The sequence below is a fragment of the Trematomus bernacchii genome, unplaced genomic scaffold (genome assembly GCF_902827165.1).
Source record: "Trematomus bernacchii unplaced genomic scaffold, fTreBer1.1, whole genome shotgun sequence".
Lineage (NCBI taxonomy): Eukaryota > Metazoa > Chordata > Actinopteri > Perciformes > Nototheniidae > Trematomus > Trematomus bernacchii.
Window position 1 is genome coordinate 19,487,502 of NW_022987564.1, and position 20,392 is coordinate 19,507,893.

Genomic DNA, 20,392 nt, shown 5'->3' on the forward strand with positions numbered 1-20,392 from the left:
ATACCTCAACTGCATGAAAGCAAAGTGAAGTATCGTGCTGTCCTGTGAAGTCAAGTGTCGTTCTGTGTGCCACACATTAAAATAACCTGACAATCATTTCCCAATACAGTATTTATTGTTAAAAAAAAACTAACATATTCATGTATTTACATATTCATGTACCTACATGTTTTAAAAATGAAATGTCATGTCAGAAATGTCATTTTGAAGTCTAACACCTAACATTTTCTCAATTTCCTTTACTCCCTTTTTGCTTCTACTAATACAGAAAGCTTCTGAAAAACTAAAAGAAGAGGAGAGGAAAAAGATGGCAGAGATACAAGCCGAGTTAGATAAACAGAAACAGTTAGCTGAAGCTCAAGCTAAGTCTGTGATTAAAGCAGAACAAGAAGCCCAGGAGCTGAAGTTGAAGATGAAAGAAGAAGCCAGCAAGAGGCAAGATGTTGCCGTGGACGCTGAGCAACAGAAGCAGAACATACAGCACGAGCTGCATCATCTGAAGAGTCTGTCAGAGCAGGAGATCAAGTCCAAGAGTCAGCAGCTTGAGCATGCGCTGGTCAGTCATACCAAAATCGAGGAGGAGATCCACATAATTCGCATCCAGCTAGAGATGACAATAAAACAGAAGAAAACTGCTGAGTCGGAGCTACAGCAGCTCAGAGACAAGGCAGCTGAGGCGGAGAAGCTCAGGAAAGCTGCTCAGGAGGACGCAGAAAGGCTCCGCAAGCAGGTGGTCGAAGAAACTCAGAAAAAGAAAAATGCAGAAGACGAGCTGAAACGTAAATCTGAGGCAGAAAAAGAGGCCGCCAAGCAGAAGCAGAAGGCGTTGGATGACCTGCAGAAATTCAAAATGCAAGCCGAGGAGGCAGAGAGACGCATGAAACAGGCTGAGGAGGAGAAACTGAGGCAGATCAAGGTAGTAGAGGAAGTGGCACAAAAGAGTGCTGCGACACAGCTGCAAACTCATTCCATGTCATTCAACGAGAAGGCAACCAAACTGGAGGAATCCCTAAAGAAAGAGCAAGGCACTGTCCTCCAGCTGCAGGAGGAAGCTGAGACACTCAGGAAACAACAAGAGGAAGCGAAGAAAGCCAGGGAGCAGGCAGAGAAAGAGCTTGAAACATGGAGACAGAAAGCCAATGAGGCTCTCCGCTTGAGGCTGCAGGCTGAAGAGGAAGCCCAAAAGAAGAGCAAGACTCAAGAGGAGGCAGAGAGGCAGAAAGTCGAAGCAGAGCGGGATGCCAAGAAAAGGGCGAAAGCTGAAGATGCTGCTTTGAAACAGAAGGATAATGCAGAGAAAGAGTTGGAGAAACAAAAGGCATTTGCAGAACAAGTAGCCCAGCAAAAGCTCTCTGCAGAACAGGAGTGCATTCGACTGAAGGCTGACTTTGACCATGCCGAACAACAGAGGGGTCTGTTGGATAATGAGCTCCAGCGTCTGAAAAAGGAGGTGAGTGCCGCCGAAAAGCAGAGAAAACAACTGGAAGAAGAGCTGGCTAAAGTCAGAAGTGAAATGGATTCTCTTCTGAAGATGAAAACTGACGCTGAAAAGAAGACGATGTCCAACACAGAAAAGAGTAAGCAGCTTCTTGAGTCTGAAGCTTTGAAAATGAAACAACTTGCTGATGAAGCGACCAGGCTGAGATCAGTCGCTGAAGAGGCGAAGAAGCAGAGGCAGACTGCTGAGGAAGAGGCAGCCCGGCAGAGAGCGGAGGCTGAGAAAATCCTCAAAGAAAAACTGGCTGCCATTAACGAGGCAACTCGCCTGAGGACTGAGGCGGAGATCGCTCTGAAAGCTAAGGAAGCAGAAAACGAACGACTGAAAAGAAAAGCTGAGGACGAAGCTTATCAGAGGAAGCTGCTGGAGGATCAAGCCGCTCAGCATAAACATGACATACAAGAGAAAATCACTCACCTAAAGAGCTCCTCTGATTCTGAGCTGGTGAGGCAGAGAACTATCGTGGAAGAAACTCTGAGGCAAAAGAAGATTGTTGAAGAAGAAATTCACATCATCAGGATCAACTTTGAGAAAGCATCCAAAGGAAAGTCTGACTTGGAGAATGAATTAAAGAAGCTGAAGGTTATTGCTGAGGAGACGCAGAAGAGCAAACTCAAAGCGGAAGCAGAGGCCGAGAAACTTAAAAAGCTTGCCGCAGAGGAAGAGAAGAAGAGGAAGGAATCTGAGGAGAAGGTGAAGAGGATTACTGCAGCGGAGGAAGAGGCGGCTCGACAATGCAAAGTCGCCCAGGAGGAAGTTGCACGCCTCAAAAAAAAAGCTGATGAAGCAAATAAACAAAAAGAAAAGGCTGAAAAAGAGGCAGAGAAGCAGGTTATTGTGGCCAAAGAGGCGGCGCAGAAATGCAGCTCTGCAGAGCGAAAGGCCCAAGAAGTTCTCAGCAAGAATAAGGAAGATAGCCTTGCACAGCAAAAGATGAAAGAGGAGTTTGAAAATGCTAAGCAACTTGCCCAAGCAGCTGAGAAAGCTAAAGAGAAAGCAGAGAAAGAGGCTGCCTTGCTCCGACAGAAAGCTGCAGAGGCTGAGAAGCAGAAGAAGTGTGCAGAGGACGAAGCTGCGAAACAGGCCAACGCTCAAAGAGAGGCAGAAAGACTGAAGAAAGCAGCAGAGGAGGAGGCATCCAAGCGAGCAGCAGCTGAGGCAGAAGCTCTCAAGCAGAAAAAGCAGGCTGATGCAGAAATGGCCAAGCACAAAAAAGAAGCAGAACAAGCTCTTAAGCTGAAGTCTCAGGTTGAGAAGGAACTAACAATAGTTAAACTCAGACTGGATGAGACTGATAAGCAAAAAGCTCTGTTGGATGAGGAGCTTCAGCGAGTCAAAGGGGAAGTGAATGATGCCGCCAAGCAAAAGGCACAGGTGGAGGATGAACTGGCCAAAGTTAGAATCCAGATGGATGAGCTTCTTAAACTTAAGCTCAAGATTGAGGAACAAAATCGAAGCCTCATGAAGAAAGACAAAGATAAAACACAGAAAGTACTTGCGGAGGAAGCAGGGAAGATGAAGAGCCTGGCAGGAGAGGCTGCCAGACTAAGTGTGGAAGCTGAGGAAACAGCCAGACAGAGACAGATTGCAGAGTCCAACTTGGCTGAACAACGGGCACTTGCAGAGAAAATGCTTAAGGAGAAAATGCAGGCAATCCAAGAGGCAACAAAACTGAAAGCGGAGGCACAGGAGCTCCAAAAACAGAAGGATCAGGCACAGGAAAAGGCTAAGAAACTATTAGAGGACAAACAGCAGATCCAGCAGCGCCTTGATAAGGAGACAGAGGGCTTCCAAAAATCATTAGAGGCTGAACGGAAGAGGCAGCTTGAGGTTTCAGCTGAGGCAGAGACACTGAAATTGAAGGTGAAAGAGCTCAGTGACGCTCAGTCAAGAGCTGAAAACGAGGCGAAGAAATTCAAGAAACAAGCAGATGAAGCAAAAGCCCGCCTTAAAGACACGGAAAAACAAAGCACAGAAACAGTTGTGCAGAAGTTGGAGACACAGAGGCTGCAGAGCACCAGAGAGGCTGATGGCTTGAAGGAAGCCATCGCTGACCTTGAGAAAGAGAGGGAGAAACTGAAAAAAGAGGCGGAGGAGCTACAGAAAAGATCTAACGAGGTATTTCTTCATGAAATAAAACAGATAGTCAATCTGTCAGTCATATCAAACACACTAACTACAGTATGTGTGGAAGCAAATGTAACATTTCATGTAAATTGCAGAGACTTAAATTAACATCCAGCAATTTATATGAATGTCATTCAAAACACAATACTACAGAGTTAAAATGGTCACTAGGGAAAACATTGAAGAACTTTTTGAACTTGCAGCGGGTTAGATGGAAACATGATATCTCATATATAGCATAACGGGGAGACGACAATCCTGGCTCTGACAAGTTCAAAGATAGCAAGATATCAGATGTTGATATCACAGTTTCTTACTTTGGACAGAGCCAGGCTAGGAATATGTTCAGCCTCTATGCTAAACTAAGCAACCGCTAACTGTTACTTCAGATAGCATGCAGACATCCGAAAGGGATCTTTCAATCTAATGCATATTTAAAAAATGTTGAACTATTACTTTAAATATTGCTTGTTACATGCAATTATTGAGTGCTTTTTGCTTTGACAAGTAACTGATTTGTTTCTTCTTCTTTCCAAATAGATGGCGAACACCCAAAAAGAACAAATAGAGCAACAGAAGGCCATTATACAGCAGTCCTTCATCACAGAGAGAGAACTGTTGTTGAAAAGAGAAAAGGCTGTTGAAGATGAGAAAAAGAAACTCCAGAAACAGTTTGAGGATGAAGTGAAGAAGGCCGAAGCTCTCAAAGATGAACAAGAACGTCAGAGAAAGCTAATGGAAGAGGAGAAAAAGAAACTACAGGCCATTATGGATGCGGCGGTTAAAAAACAAAAGGCGGCTGAGGCAGACATGAAAAACAAGCAGACAGAAATGGAAGTGCTTGAAAAGAAAAGGCTTGATCAAGAAAAACAGCTGGGAGCAGAAAACCAAAAGCTCAGGGAGAAACTTCAGTGTCTTGAGGGTGCCTCCAAACAAAGTGCAACCAAACAGGGTGCCTCCAAAACGATTGAAGTGCAGACTGATGTGGTCCCTGAAGAGCAGTTAGTTACCATGACCATGGTGGGAACAACAGAGACAGTCTTCAATGGCTCTGTTGAAGTGGACGGAGCGAAGAAAGTTGCAGAATCACCGTTTGCGTTTGATGGAATAAGAGAGAAGGTTCCTGCTGAAAGGCTTCATGACATTGGTGTCCTAACCAAAAAGGAATTGGACAAATTGAAAAAGGGCAAAGTCTCAGTGCAAGACCTCGCAAAGACCGATAAAGTAAAGTCTTGCCTTCAGGGTCAGAGCTGTGTGGGAGGTATCTTGACTCCATCCAAAGAGAAAATGAGTGTCTATCAGGCTTTGAAAGAGAACAAGATCACTCCAAACACTGCCACAATGCTTCTGGAAGCTCAAGCTGCTTCCGGGTACATTGTAGATCCAGTGAAAAATAAACTTCTCTCTGTGGATGAGGCAGTTAAAGGCGAGTTAATTGGCCCTGAGCTGCATGACAGGATGCTCTCTGCAGAGCGAGCAGCCACTGGCTTCAAAGATCCGTATACTGGAGCCAAAATCTCTCTCTTTGAGGCCATGAAGAAGGGCCTTATTGAAAAAGAGCCGGCCACAAAATTCCTTGATGTGCAGCTTGCAACTGGTGGCATCGTTGACCCGATCAATAGCCATAGAGTGCAACTGCAGACTGCATACACGCAGGGTCAGTTTGATGCAGACATGAACAAGAAACTCACTGATCCTAGTGATGATTGCAAATTATTCATTGACCCAAGCACTCAGGAGCCACTCACCTACAAACAGTTGCTTGAGAAATGCACAAAGGATGCAGAGACGGGACTGCTGATATTACCAGTAACAGAGAAAGCCACTCAGAGTGAGAGAACATACACAGATCTGGAGACTAAACAAGTGTTCAGCACATCAAACGTCATTGTGCCTTTTGGAAGGTTCAAAGGCAAAACTGTCACCATTTGGGAAGTCATCAATTCTGAATATTTCACCGAAGAGCAAAGAAGAGATTTGATTCGCCAGTACAAGACAGGCAAGATCACGGTAGAGAAAATATTTAAAATTGTCATCACTGTTGTGGAAGACAAGGAGAAGGAAAGTAAAAATGCGTTCATGGGTTTGAGGGCGCCAGTGTCTGCCAGTGAGCTGTTAGAGTCTAAAATTATCAACAAAGACTTGTTTAACAAGTTGAGTAACGGCAAAACAACAGTGAAAGAGATCTCTGAGATGGAGCCTGTGAAAAAGGCTCTTCAAGGAACACCCAGCATTGGTGGACTTTTGAATGAACCAACAAAGGAGAAAATGCCGTTTTATCAAGCTATGAAGAAAGAATTACTGTCACCAGAAACGGTGGCGAACCTTCTTGAAGCCCAAGCAGCGACTGGTTTTGTAATTGATCCCGTCAAAAATGAGAGGGTGACTGTTGATGAAGCTGTTAAGTCGGGTCTTGTGGGCCCCGAGCTTCATGAACGTCTTCTGTCAGCAGAGAGAGCCGTCAGTGGCTACAAAGATCCATATACAGGAAAGAAGGTGTCTCTGTTTGAAGCCATGACCAAAGGCCTCATAAAGAAAGACCATGGCATGCGTTTGCTTGAGGCACAATTGTCAACAGGCGGAATTATTGACCCTATTAACAGCTATCGCATCCCTCATGACCTTGCCTGCAAGCGTGGATATTTTGACGAGGAAATCGGTAAGACATTGAACAAAAACACTGATGACACAAAAGTGTTTTATGATCCTAACTCGCAAGAGGATTCAACCTATGCTCAGCTTATGAATACATGTGTCACAGACAAAGAAACTGGACTCCCATTGCTTCATCTTTCAAAGAAAGCTGCTAAGCCAAAAGAAGAAAAACAGATTGCAGAGGCTAAGACAAAAGAGGCTTTGAACCATTCGACTATGGAACTGGACTATGGCCCTTTCAAAGGAAGAAAAGTCACCATTTGGGAGATAATACACTCTGAATACATCACTGAGGTGCAAAGATTAGAGCTGATACGCCAGTACAGAACGGGGCAAGTTACAATTGAAAAGTTGTTAACGATTGTGATAACAATGGTTGAGGAAAAAGGAGACGAAACAAAGGAAGAGGCTTGTTTTGAAGGCCTGAGAGCACCAGTCACTGCTAGCTCCTTGCTCGATTCCAACATCATCGACAAGGCTACATTTGACCAAATCCAACAGGGTAAAAAGACACCCAAAGAAATAAGTGAAACTGATAAGGTACGGAAGTACTTGCAGGGCACAGACCGTGTTGACGGTATCACCATGGAAGATTCAAATGACAAGTTAAGCATATATCAAGCAATGAAGAAGAAGGTTTTGCAGCAAGAAACTGGGCTTGCACTACTGGAGGCCCAAGCTGGAACTGGTTTCATAACTGATCCGGTCAAAAATCTAAAATACTCTGTGGACGATGCTGTGAAGGTTGGAGTTGTTGGCCCAGAGCTTCATGAGAAACTTCTCGCCGCTGAAAAAGCAGTGACTGGATACAAAGACCCGTACACAGGCAGTAAGATTTCTCTATTCCAAGCCATGAAGAAAGAGCTTGTCCTGAGGGAGCATGCCATTCCTCTCCTGGAGGCTCAGTTTAGTACAGGAGGTATCATTGATCCAGTGAGCAGCCATCGTGTTCCCAATGATGTGGCCATTCAACGTGGCTATTGCAGTAAACAAATGTCCAAGTCCTTCAATGAACCCTCAGGTGATGTTAAAGGCTTCACTAATCCCAACACCAATGAAAGTGTTACTTACAAGCAGTTGGTTGAGAAATGCGCAAGAGATGCCACCTCTGGTCTGTGCTACCTGCCTCTGTCAAAGGTTGAAGCTCCTGCTCCTGTTGAGAAATCTTATCAGTACACAGAGGAGCAAGCCCAGACAGATCTAGCCAACACTCAAATTGAGATCCCTCATAAGAGTTTTGCAGGAAAGACCATGAGCATTTGGGAAGTAATGAACTCAAATATGCTTCCAGAAGAAGAGAGACTGCGCCTCATGGAGCAATATCGCTCTGGGCAAATCACAAAGGAAAGAATGCTAATCATCATAATTGAAATTGTTGAACAGAGGGAGACTCTGAAGTCAGAGCAGGGCATGTCATGTGATGTCATCAGAAGAAGAATAACTATTGAGGAGCTATACAGTGCTCGAATTATTGACTTGCAAACGTACAATCTCTTAAAACAAGAAAAGATGAGTATTCGTGAGGTAATGGAAATGCCATCAGTCAAACAATACCTCTTTGGTACTGGCTGTATTGCCGGAATCTTGTCAGTCAATCCACCAAAGATCAGCATTTACCAGGCTATGAAGAATGGAAAGATTAAGCCTGAAGTTGCCTTGAATCTCCTCGAGGCACAAGCAGCAACAGGATTCATGATTGATCCAGTAAAAGATGAACTCCTTACAGTTGATGAAGCTGTACGCAAGGGGCTTGTGGGCCCTGAACTTCATGACAAGCTTCTTTCTGCTGAACGAGCAGTTACAGGTTACAAGGATCCATACACCGGGAAAGTGATTTCTCTCTTCCAGGCAATGAAAAAAGACCTTGTTCCTGAGGATTATGCCTTGAGGGTTTTGGAGGCCCAGAATGCCACTGGTGGATTCATTGATCCTGAATACTACTTCCGCCTCCCCACCGATGTTGCCATGCAGCGTGGATACATCAACAAAGAGACACTTGACAGAATATCTGAACCTACTGAAGATGTGCTTGGTTACATTGATCCAACAACAGATGAAAAACAGTCCTACGCCCAGCTACTGAAAAGATGCAGAGTTGATAAAGAAAGTAATTTGCGACTGCTTTCACTGGCAGATAGAAACCTCCTCTTCAAGGGTCTCAGGAAGCAAATCACTGTACTCCAGCTGCTTCGTTCACAGATAATCACCCAAAAGACATACGACGAACTCACTGAGGGTCTTATTTCAGTAGAGGAAGTCAGCAGAGATGTGAAGAAATACCTGGAGGGTACCAGCTGTATTGCTGGTGTGTATGTAGAATCTAGCAAAGACTGTCTGTCTATCTACCAGGCAATGAAAAAGAACATGATCAGACCAGGGACTGCCTTTGAGCTCCTTGAGGCTCAAGCCGCCACAGGATACGTTATTGATCCTATCAAGAACCTGAAACTAAATGTCATTGAAGCTGTTAAGATGAGTGTTGTCGGCCCAGAGTTTAAAGATAAGCTCCTCTCAGCTGAACGAGCAGTCACAGGCTATAAGGACCCTTATTCTGGCAAGATCATCTCACTATTCCAGGCCATGAAAAAGGGCCTCATTCTGAAAGACCATGGCATTCGTCTGCTAGAGGCTCAAATTGCTACGGGTGGAATCATTGATCCACAGGAGAGCCATCGCTTGCCAGTTGAAGCAGCATATGAACGTGGCCTCTTTGATGAGGAAATGAATGAAATCCTCACTGACCCCTCTGATGACACAAAGGGCTTCTTTGACCCCAACACTGAGGAAAATCTCACCTACCTGCAGCTGATGGAGAGATGTATGACAGACCCAGAAACAGGCCTTAGTCTTCTGCTTCTGAAAGAGAAGAAGCGCGAGAGAAAGACATCATCCAAGTCTTCTGTCCGCAAGCGTAGGGTCGTCATCGTCGATCCAGAGACGGGCAAAGAGATGTCTGTGTATGAGGCATACCAGAAAGGGCTCATTGACCACCAGACCTATATGGAGCTCGCAGAGCAGGAGTGTGAGTGGGAGGAAATTACCATCACCTCATCTGATGGAGTTGTGAAATCCATGATCATTGACAGAAGGTCTGGGCGGCAGTATGACATAGATGATGCACTCTCAAGAGGACTGATTGACAAGTCAGCTCTGGATCAATACCGTGCAGGAACGCTGTCCATCACAGAGTTTGCAGACATGCTGTCTGGAAACACGAGCGGCAGCAGATCACGTACATCCTCCTTTGGCTCCTCTTCCTCTTACCCCATGAGCCCAATACCTTCTATAAAAGTCCCAGCAACCACATGGAACGACCCTACTGAAGAAACTGGCCCTGTGGCTGGAATCTTAGACACAGAAACCCTGGAGAAGGTGTCCATCACAGAGGCCATACACAGAAACCTGGTGGACAATATAACAGGTCAAAGGCTGCTGGAGGCTCAGGCATGCACAGGAGGTATTATCGACCCAAATACTGGAGAGAAATTCACCGTTGCAGATGCAATGAACAAAGGGCTTGTGGATAAAGTCATGGTGGACCGCATCAGTCTAGCCCAGAAGGCGTGCAATGGATTTGAGGATCCCAGAACCAAAGACAAAATGTCAGCAGCCCAAGCTCTAAAGAAAGGCTGGCTGTACTATGAGGCCGGACAGCGATTCCTTGAGGTCCAATATCTCACTGGTGGTCTAATTGAACCAGATGCTACCAGCAGAGTGTCCATAGATGAGGCAGTGAAGAAAGGCTCCTTAGATGCACGCACTGCACAGAAGTTACGAGATGTTAGCGCATACTCAAAATACCTTACATGCCCTAAAACCAAGCTTAAGATCTCCTACAAGGATGCTATGGAAAGAAGCATGGTAGAGGAAGGGACAGGCCTGCGATTACTTGAAGCCTCATCCCAATCCAGCAAAGGCCTTTACAGTCCTTATAGCGTCAGCGGCTCAGGCTCCGCCTCTGGGTCACGTTCTGGCTCAAGAACTGGCTCCAGGTCAGGCTCCAGGAGAGGCAGCATTGATGCCACAGGTTCAACAACGACTTTCTCTTCCACTGCCTATAGTTCGCCAAGCTATGGCCGCCGATACTGATGGGTAAAGGAATGATTTCCAAGGGAAGGATACACTATAAAGCCACATTGCTCACCAGATACTTCTCAGTAGAGTAAAGACTACCATTATTCTGCTCTGCATGTGGTTGTTACATGACTTTTAATATTTAATTTTCTACAAGTTAAATATTTCTTTATTGTAATTGTCTCATTTACTTTAACATATGTTTATGCTCAGACTTTCTGATTACTGTACTGTAAGCAGCATATGCAACAGCTGTTTTTTTCAAAAGTGCACATAATATTCTTTTGGTTTATAATACCATAAGCATTTACTGTTCCACAAACAAAATTCTATTTACGATATTGTACTTGGTGCACTATAACTAAAACTGTTCATTACCATTAGCCTGACTGTTAAGGAGAACCAATTGGGTTTTAAAAGATATATTGTACATGTGTATATTTCTGCAAAAAAAAACGTTAGTTAAAGAAAGATAAATGACCCCCTGCAGAGCAGAATAAGGATTCTCCCCAAGATGAAAAACATTATAAGTGTCTGCTTTAAGAATGCCAAGCTTCAAGATCTTTTTCTGGACTAAACTGCTGCCCCATATACTCTTCCAATATACTCCATTCCCAGTTGTCTGTCATATAACCTGGAGTAACAGCAACATCCTAACCTTACAAAATGAACCTCCAAAGAGCAATCTACCATAAATGGAAGAATCATGTATCCTATTATAACACAATCCGACAGTTCCTGACGTTACACATCCAACCTCAAGACCAACACAAACAAGTCCCTGCCTTTCTGAGCACTTTAAAAGGGTAGGTTTCTTTGTCATATCTGATTTTAGTGTGATTTCTTTGTATGTTATATTTAGTGCCCATAACGTTGTTGTTCAATGTTTGTTTTTTTCTGTTTCAGATTTTGTCTTCACAGTTCAGTTTGTCTCTAGCTCCTTGTTCAGATGTCTTCCAGAGACCTGTGGCATCCACTTGGACTGTGAAATGCACTGTCATCAAGGATTGTATGCAACATAACAGAAAAACACTCGCTCATACTGTATGAAGATCATCAGATTCATTTAACTGTTGACCATTTTGAAACTTGCATCCAAACTCATTTAAAGGCTTGAACCATGCTTTGTAAGTGCCTGCGAAATACTCTAAAACACTCTAATGTGATGTGGAGTATTGTAAACATGGTGCAGTGGTTACATTGGCTAATGCATGTGTGAGAGAGCAATGCTACCCATAATGGAATGATTACTGTATTATCAGGTAAGCCTTTTTACAATCAAGTCCACTGCAGTTCCTTTCAGCGTCATAAATATAGTCGTCACACAGGGCTTAAATATATGGTTTGAATGTTTAATAGCTAAGATTTAGAATATTTGAATAATGTTTCCCTACATAGACGATGTCAAATATGTACTGTACATTGATCATTATCTCGTGCACTTGCTAAAAGCCATGAATAAACATTTCTTTGAGAAAGATCTTTAAGCTTCGCCACCAGACCCAGTATTTGTATTTTCCACACAATATACTTGTTTTGATTTAAATCTCCTTTGTAAAGCAACACATGTGATCTATATCATTTTATTTTCTTACGCTATATTTCTGCTTTGCATGATTTTACTAACATTTAAAAAGGTGCAAAAACAAAATAGTTATATCCATTTATGCATTTGTTTTATTATTACGTTTCAAAAGGTTTGAAGGATGTATTTTAATGACGGTTGTCAAGCCTTGTTGAAAAGGGTGTATTTATAATAAAATGGTGACAAAGAATTTTATTGTAACACCTTACGCTATGTAAATAAAGATGGAAATTAAAGGTTTGTTTCTCAAGTTTATTCATTTTCAATTAAATCTGATGACAATAGGTAATAGTATGGTTATTTCAGATAATAGATGAATAGAACCAACACCTATACTCGAGGCTCCATGTTTCCTTGCATTATTTCACTGTCTAAAAAGAAGCTACTTATTTTGCCATTCCGTATATGGCAGCAGAATATCAGAGAATGAATTAATGTAATTAAACAATGAATATCTGTAAACAAATGAAGTATTTAGATACAGTATGTTACTCATGTAAAGGTAATTATTAAAACTTAAAAATCCTCCATTACAAGTAGTAATATTAGTAAAAGTACGGACGTATTACCAGACAAATGTACTCAAAGTATATAAAGAACTTATTGGGTATATCCCTTGGCAGTGTGTTTATGTTCTATATAATAATAATTGCTTTTGCAGAAGTTTAATGTATTTACTGTAAGTGAATTAAATACATATAAATAGGTCATTTATAGTTTACAGTCTGCTCATGATGCTTTTTTAAATTCTGCAATATGTAAAATTCAAATAAATATCGTAAATATGGAGCAGAATTAGCATGAAATGCAAAACATTACACTCAAATAAACTACTCCCATGACATCGCTGTTTCAATAGTCCCGACATATCCCCCTGGAGATTTACAATTGGCAACAACAGCACAGCAGTTTGACCTGGGTCTGTATTGTGAATGGCTCAAGCTTATGGCAAGCCGATTTAGCTTTTCTTCATTTCTGGAGGATATCAACAAATCTATTCTTACTAGTAAGAATGCAAATTCTTGATATCAAAAATGCAATACTCACTAGTAATAATGTTTATTTCTGATATCAAAAATTGAATTTTAACTAGATGGAATGCACATTTTTTTATATCAAAAATGTAATTCTTACTAGTTATAATTCAATTTTTATTTATAGTTACAATTGAATTGTGGAAATTGAATTTCTGATATCAACAATTGGCATTTTGACTAGTTGAAATTGAATTCTTGATATTAGAAATTAGTATTTTTACTTGTTCAAATGTAATTGTAACTAGTTAAAATCGCATTTCTGGTATCAGAAATACACATTACAACTAGTTACAATTGAATTTCTGATATCAAGAATTTGCATTCTAACTAGTTAAAATTACATTTTTGATATCAGAAATAAACATTATTACTAGTAAGAATTGAATTTTTGACATCAAGAATTTGCATTCTTACTAGTAAGAATTGATTTTTTTATATCCTCCAGAAATGAATAAGCTAAATCGGCTTGCCATAGATAGTAATAAGGCTCTTAAGTGGTCTCTCATGAAAATGATACATTTATACAGAGTTCACACTGGGTCGTGATTTGAACCCCCTCAGCCTTCATACTTGGAGAAGGCAGTTTACTACGCAGTCGGTGAACATTTAATTTAAGACGCAATTTAGAGCATTATTGTTATCAAACAACAGGCAACATGTCCTTATCTAAAGAGCACCTGCCGGTGGCCTCTACCGCCGGCCGACAGCCGAAATGCACCCGGTGCCGACACCATGGGATCATCGTCCCGCAGAAAGGCCATGTGAAGTCCTGTCCTTTCGTCACATGTGAGTGCTGGAAGTGCTACCTTATCACACAGAGGACCAGGATCACGGCCGTCCAGAGAAATCTGAAGAAAGTCCCGAATAAAGAGCAGCCACCCAGTGCGGTGAAACGGCAGGCTGAGGGGACTTTTACCAACTCGGCCCCGGAAGGAGGCGCTCGCCCGTCGGGCACATACGGACTAATGTGTCCTCCGTCAGACGGGGCCCCGGAGCGAGCCGCCAGCACCGCCTGGAGCCCTCATGACCCCCGGAGCAGAGCCGCCGCGGCGGGAGGGGAGGAGGTGTCCGGTGTGGACAGCTGGAAGGTGCTGTCCTTCGCTTCCAGTGCAGAAGGACCATGTCCACCTTTTGGTAAGTCTTTTTTTATCTCTTGATTTGTGTTTAAAATGTGTATTGAAACAACTTCAAGTTAGCTACACTGAGCTGATACTGTAATAATAATATTATAAATAATACATTTTATTTATCAAGCGCTTTATCATGTGCTCAAAGACGCTTTACAGAGGTAAAAAAAAAGATAAGTTAACATCGAGCAATAAAACCACATTTATCTCAAGCACACGGCATCAATCACAAATTAAACAATGTAAGATAAATATTGAACAGAACAGCAGAAGAGACCAACTTCTTAAAATAACAACAAAACAATGAATAATGTTTCACTTCTTAGACCAACAAAACAAATGTTTAAAAATAAATAAAATGGCTGACCATACTTTAAAGCAAAAGTTATGTTGCCTACATGGGCATTATGCGAGTACAACAATATATTTTTGAGAATTTTGTATAAAAAAGGAACAGTTTTGTCTAAACACGCGATAAATGTTATTCAAGTTTTACTGAAAATGATATGTAAGAGAAAACACTTTCGAATTTTGTGATGGCATTAACGGCCATGAATGGAACACCTGCAGCTTCCTGCGTGGGACAGCTCATGGGCAAGCTATGCAGCTGCAGTGTCACGCGCGCGCACACACATAAATGTTGCAAGAGAGTGGCGCGAAAAACGAGGGATAGTTTGCTGAAAAAAGTATCTCTCTTTTTGCTTTTTTAAATCACTAATAACCTATAAGTTAAAACCTAATTTAATGTAATGGAATAACATAGCACAGAACAGTAAAGTGACAACACATCAAATTGATATAATTAATAAACAAAATAGTTATAAGAGAATAGTACATTAAAAAAACATAAATTAAATCCAAAAATGAATCTGCAGCTAAGATCAATCAATCATCAATGTATAGTTTAATTTGTGTTCGGGTCTCCCGTGACCCTTTCCAAGTGAAAATTATATATATAATAACTACCCTTTAGTTTTTTGTATCGGAACAAGGCTTCATGATATCCTCAACAGCTATATAAACAGTATAAAACTGATTTTGACAATTTTAGCCAAGTCTGAAGGTCTCTAAAAAAAAAAAGGTGTATAATTTGCAGCATTGTTGTGGGTGACTCGGGGTCAAATTTGGCCCATCTTTGACTTTAGACACCCCTCCCCCTCCCCCACCCCCTTCATACACTGTAACAATAATTTGTTCGCAACATGCACCTGGTCTGTCCCCCCTCTGTCCCCCCTCCCCCCACGGGAACTCAACCTTTCTCAAAGAATATGTACACTAACGGGCCGTCTCCACAGCAGCGTTAAAAAATGTATAACATTTATAACACTTGAACCTGAACTCACACATGCACATAAGCACTCAAACACGCACACACACACACACACACATGCACACACACACACTTTATCTTGCGTGGCATGAACAACATTGTCCAACAAAAGCTTATTTTTGTTATACCTTTTTCTAGCATGAATCTATATGGGTCCATTTGTACCTGTAACACCACAGAAGTTACTATAGTTCATAATATAAAATTGTATTCTAATATTAGTCTATAGTCAGATAACATCATTATCCACTGTCTTCACTTTAGGGAATATAATGAATGAATTTAATCAAATGTGTTACTTAAATATGTAATGTGTTTTGGGGCCATCAAATCAAATGACTACAGGATTGTACGGTTATGAATGCATAATAAGTTAGTTATGATGTAGATAAAACAATATTGGATGATAGTCATTCTTTTTGAGTGTTTTGGACTGAGATAAATCATGGGTCAGAATGTACCCGCGAACACCATGAACGGTAACAGCTTTCCAACACAACCCGAGGGTTAAGAAGGCACATCTTTTACTTTAACTCTATAGCAACACATTTATAAATGATGATGTCATGTGTTATGACCTGGCTCAAAAGGCCACAACAAAGAGGAGACACAACATGTCAACGGTTAACAAAATATGTTTATTTAAAGCAAGTGAATCAAGTTAGCCAAATTAATCAAGTGTAACACAAGAAGAACATGAGGTGTGAACGTCAGTGGTATCAGTAATGTAACTGCATGGTGAGGATTGCATGAAAATGTATGGGTGAGGGTGTTGAGGTGCACAAAGTCAAACAACTGAAATAACTAATGACATACTCAACCGAACCGGGTGCCTGTATCAGAAAGCAGAGAGCCAACAGAGAGGAGCAGAGAGGCTTTAAGTAGCTGCAGAGCACCAGACCCAGGTGCCCTGAATCACTGCAATCAGTGCAGCCAACGCAGCACAGACAGCACAGACAGCACAGCCACACCCTCTCCACTGATGATCCCACAGGGGCACCACATGCATCATGCATTCCTGTATATTAAACTACCCTGCAATATATGACCTTAAAATGAGCACAACCTTAAACACATGCAGCAGTAAAACGTACATGTAGCATATATATATATGTATATATTATATTATATGTATATAATAATTCAGCAACTATACTAAAGATGCTGTTTTGATAAGACTCTCACAGGTCTTTGTCGGTGTTGTGGAATGGATAGGCTTACTTTTGATACTTCGACTTTTTATTTAGCTGACAATACTTGCTCACGATTTAACCTACTGTATGGGTTTAACCAAGGTTTTCAATGCATATCTTTGACTTATTGTTTTTTCAGTTTGGTATTGCTATTTACTCAAGTAAAGTCTACTTCTAACATTTAATTCAGTATTTGTTTCAGTATCCCAGGTTTCAGCCCTAGTTACGTTATTGTGTATGATGATTTACCATGTTAGATAGATTGATGCCTGAAATATAATATGGTGTATAAACTACCTCACACTAAAACACCAATCTAAAATAATCAAATGAATCTTTAGAGTAAACATGTAATATTCCAAATGAAGCTTATAAACCCTTACCTTTTCTCAGATGGTCCTTACTTCGGTGAGTTTGGTCAGACTCTGCCTATGAGCCACTTCCCCTTCAGGATGTCCGCTCCTTTCCCCGGCAGATATGCTCCATATCCAAACCTCCTGTTCAACATGCCCTGGCCGCCCCCCATGCCTGCTGGGCTTTACAACGATGGCATGCAGGGACCCCCCCTGATGTACCCCTACCTCCCTCCGGGCGCTGTGCACTACCCCCCTCCAGCAGAGCCGGCTGCTGTAAGTGGCTGTTTATCTTCCAATACTGTAGTGAAATAAACTGCTTTTAAAAAGCACTGAAAATAAATGTTCTTGTTTAATATGTCAGGATTGCAGACAGGTCTTCTTCACCCTTCAACCGCTGCCAGAGACCCTCCAGGAGGGGCTGATGTCGAGGCAGCCCCCACAGCCTCCTCTGTCCAAACACACGGAGCAGGACGCTATAGCACACACAGAGAGATAGAAGGTGGACTTTTTTATAAGTATCAAGGATTTTCCTCATTGGTTAGCAACAGTCCTGTTCAGATTGCTGCCATGAATGGCACACTGTTGGTTGTGATATATTCATATTTAAACGTGCCATTGTTGAAAAATACTGATGAAAGTCACCCTATTTTGTATTGCTTATTTTATAATAAAGTAAAGGGGATTTCAAGTTGGTTGGGTTACATTTTTTCACATCATTTTGTCCTACTTTTTTCCATGCAAGACAGCAAGGACTTGGATCCTAATGCAGTTCAGGATTTAATCCCATAATGGAGGGAACAAAGGCATCGAATTTTGACATGCCCCTTCAACATATCCAGCGACAAATGACTTATCCTCAGCTAAAATGTAGTCACATTTAAAAGTCATATAAACACTGTTTTCTGTTATTGTCCAGGTCTGGAAATATGAGTTGACTCTCCTTAAATTTATATTGTAGTTTTTCTTTTCTTTTTAGTTTAGGACCCCTAATCATGAAAACAATCCATTGCATTTGCCATCAGATTTGAATGTGTACGGAATGTAAGGTAAATAAAAGATAAGACATTAAGGGATTTGGTTTTACAGTGACCTATCATTTAATGTGTCATATTTTCTTTACCAAAACATGTAACATACTAATAACATGATAGTCTCTATTAAGAACCTAATGCTAATATATGGGTGTCTGAGGTTGAATGATCCTATGACCCCTGGTAACATTCAGCCGTACTACTGCAGAAGGATGTGAAGAATATTTTCACATTTCAGTTTCACAGATGAAGACATGCCAACTAAAGTCAGTATGCCTGGGTTTCTGTATGGCGTGCCAACATGAGTACAATACATTGTGGTACAAGCTTGGTGTGTGCCAGCAGTTCTCTGGAAAATCATGATTTAAGAGAAGCTACCAGGCTGGTTAGACTGTCCGCCTACTCAAACAGTTGAGCAATTCAAATTTGGCAAATAAAAAGATAAAACAGTGTGTTAAAACAATGAAAGGGTTCAAACAAAAAAAGACATTTAGAGTTGAGTTTCATTTTCTTCGAGCTCCCTGACCCTCTGCTGTTGTGTCCCACAGGCTGTCAGTAACTCTGAATAATTTAGAGCAGGGGTCGGCAACCCCTGGCACCGTAACCAGTGGCACACTAGGAATAAGTGGAATAAGTGCAAAATATTTAAATTGTATTTTTGGGTCCTGAACGAGACAGAGCGCGTCTCCCCGTTACCTGCAGAAGGAAGCCATGCACGCAACGCAGCCCCGCTCTCTTTAACTCCAGTCGACTTGCTGCTGCTTTCCTCCGTGGTGAAACGATCAGGGGTGATGTGCTGCCGGAGCGCGCCCGCACTTCACAAATTGCAGCAGTAATAATGCCGCAGTTTTTGCGTGGCTGTGTCTTTAGTTGAAAGCCCAGTGGCGATCTGCTCATCTCTCATCGAAAATAATATGCTACACAGGGACGGACTGGCCATCTGTGTGTTCTGGAGAATCACAGAACGGACGGTCGTCATTATTATTATGCCGTTTAAAGAGGACCTATCATGCAAAATGCACTTTTGTACGTCTTTTATACATGAATATGTGTCCCCGGTGTTCCAGGGAACTCACCAAGTGTCAGAAAACACAACCCTCTCTATTTTCCTCCATACCCAAATCTCTAAAAAAGGGGCTGCAACGGATCTGATAAAAACTGATCCAGATTTGAACACTGTCCTGACGTCAGGACGGTGGCGCTACGGCTATTGGGCCAACTCTCCACCTATCAGGGGAATGTGGGGTTGGGCCACGGCCGGCCATTGCCGCTCGAAAGCGCTGGAGACGCTGTAGTACATATGCCAGGCCTGTAAGTGGCGCTGTAGTCTGCCACAAAAGCAGCGAAGAAGACTTCCCGCCCATAGTTACCATGGTTACCCTTCTGTTTATTCTCCGCTGTGGCTTTCTTTCTCCCTCCCCGAGGCAAGCGTTTGCTCCTGCTGCTTTAATTCAATGCAATCCCTCCCCGTCGAGGCAAGCACTGTAATTCTCTCCGGTTAGTCCACCAGCAGATGACAAACACCCACCTCTCCGCCTCTTCCAAGGAACGAGGGGACCGTGCGGCAGAGTTTCAGTTTCAGTTTCTTTCGCCGGTCAAGATGTCCGTTAAAGTTTAAATCTTCCGGACAAAATTTGAAAAGTGCCGGTCAAAGGTCTTCTTTGTTATTTATTGAGCTTTAAAACAAATGAATAACGACTCTATATAATAAAACACGGAGGACGGAGATCTCTTTTTCTCCCCCTCTTCTGACAGCCCAGCAGCTGATCAGAGCACGGCTCCCCTCTCCTGCAGGGGGGCGTGGTCAGCAGAATCAGACCCGTAGACAGCAAACAGCACATAGAGCAAAATGAGGCATGGCTAAAATGCATGATCTGTTTGGTATTTTGAAAACAGAAACGTATAAATATACCTTATATAGGTATGGCCCTACAATATATCATTTAAATATAGCATGATAGGTCCACTTTAAACCAAATGTGTTTAAACCGCATTGTGTAAGTGACAACTGGCTGTTTAATTGTGCCGCCATTACGAATGCAGCCAATAAAATAGTGGTCACTGAGATCGCTACAGAAGACGCCAGTTTTGTACCTGTCAGGGTTATTTGTGAGGATGACATCAAGGAGGGTGGCTTTTTCTGGATTTTTGGTGTCATACCGTGTAGGAGTGAGGATAATCTGCGAGAGATTAAGAGAGTCCCATTGTTTTTGGACCTGCGCAGGAGGGTTGAGCATGTCCCAGTTTAGATCCCCCAGTAGCACAAACTCAGAATGAGTGTGGGGTGCCAGGAGGGTGCTGAGAGCAGGTAGGGTACATGCTGGGGCAGAGGGTGGGTGATAGCAGCCAGCGACTGTCAGTGTAGAGCTATTTGCCAGT

General features: G+C 42.2%; 2 protein-coding genes across 10 annotated transcripts in view; both read left to right on the forward strand.

Moving 5' to 3' along the window:
- The window catches only part of pleca (plectin a), a 116,127-nt gene extending 103,948 nt beyond the window's left edge, over positions 1–12,179 (forward strand). For all 9 annotated transcript variants that reach the window (XM_034124995.1, XM_034124996.1, XM_034124997.1 and 6 more), the window contains 3 exons: positions 269–3,616; positions 4,166–11,160; positions 11,261–12,179. In XM_034124995.1, the coding sequence (XP_033980886.1) occupies positions 269–3,616; positions 4,166–10,369 (9,552 nt within the window). In that variant the 3' untranslated portion in view covers positions 10,370–11,160; positions 11,261–12,179. The remainder of the gene's footprint in view (positions 1–268; positions 3,617–4,165; positions 11,161–11,260) is intronic.
- Positions 12,180–13,632: 1,453 nt separating this feature from the next.
- On the forward strand, positions 13,633–17,979 carry LOC117477792 (doublesex- and mab-3-related transcription factor B1-like). The gene is made up of 3 exons (XM_034124537.1): positions 13,633–14,110; positions 17,020–17,255; positions 17,344–17,979. Exons 1-3 carry the CDS (start codon positions 13,633–13,635, stop codon positions 17,476–17,478), a joined length of 849 nt encoding a protein of 282 aa, XP_033980428.1. The 3' UTR covers positions 17,479–17,979.
- The last annotated feature ends 2,413 nt before the right edge of the window (positions 17,980–20,392 follow it).

Excerpts from the sequence above, each read along its gene's own strand:
- LOC117477792 (XM_034124537.1), top strand. The coding sequence starts at position 13,633 with ATGTCCTTATCTAAAGAGCACCTGCCGGTGGCCTCTACCGCCGGCCGA. Across the intron at positions 14,111-17,019 it reads AGGACCATGTCCACCTTTTG|ATGGTCCTTACTTCGGTGAG; the intron begins GTAAGTCTTTTT and ends ACCTTTTCTCAG. Across the intron at positions 17,256-17,343 it reads CTCCAGCAGAGCCGGCTGCT|GATTGCAGACAGGTCTTCTT; the intron begins GTAAGTGGCTGT and ends TTAATATGTCAG.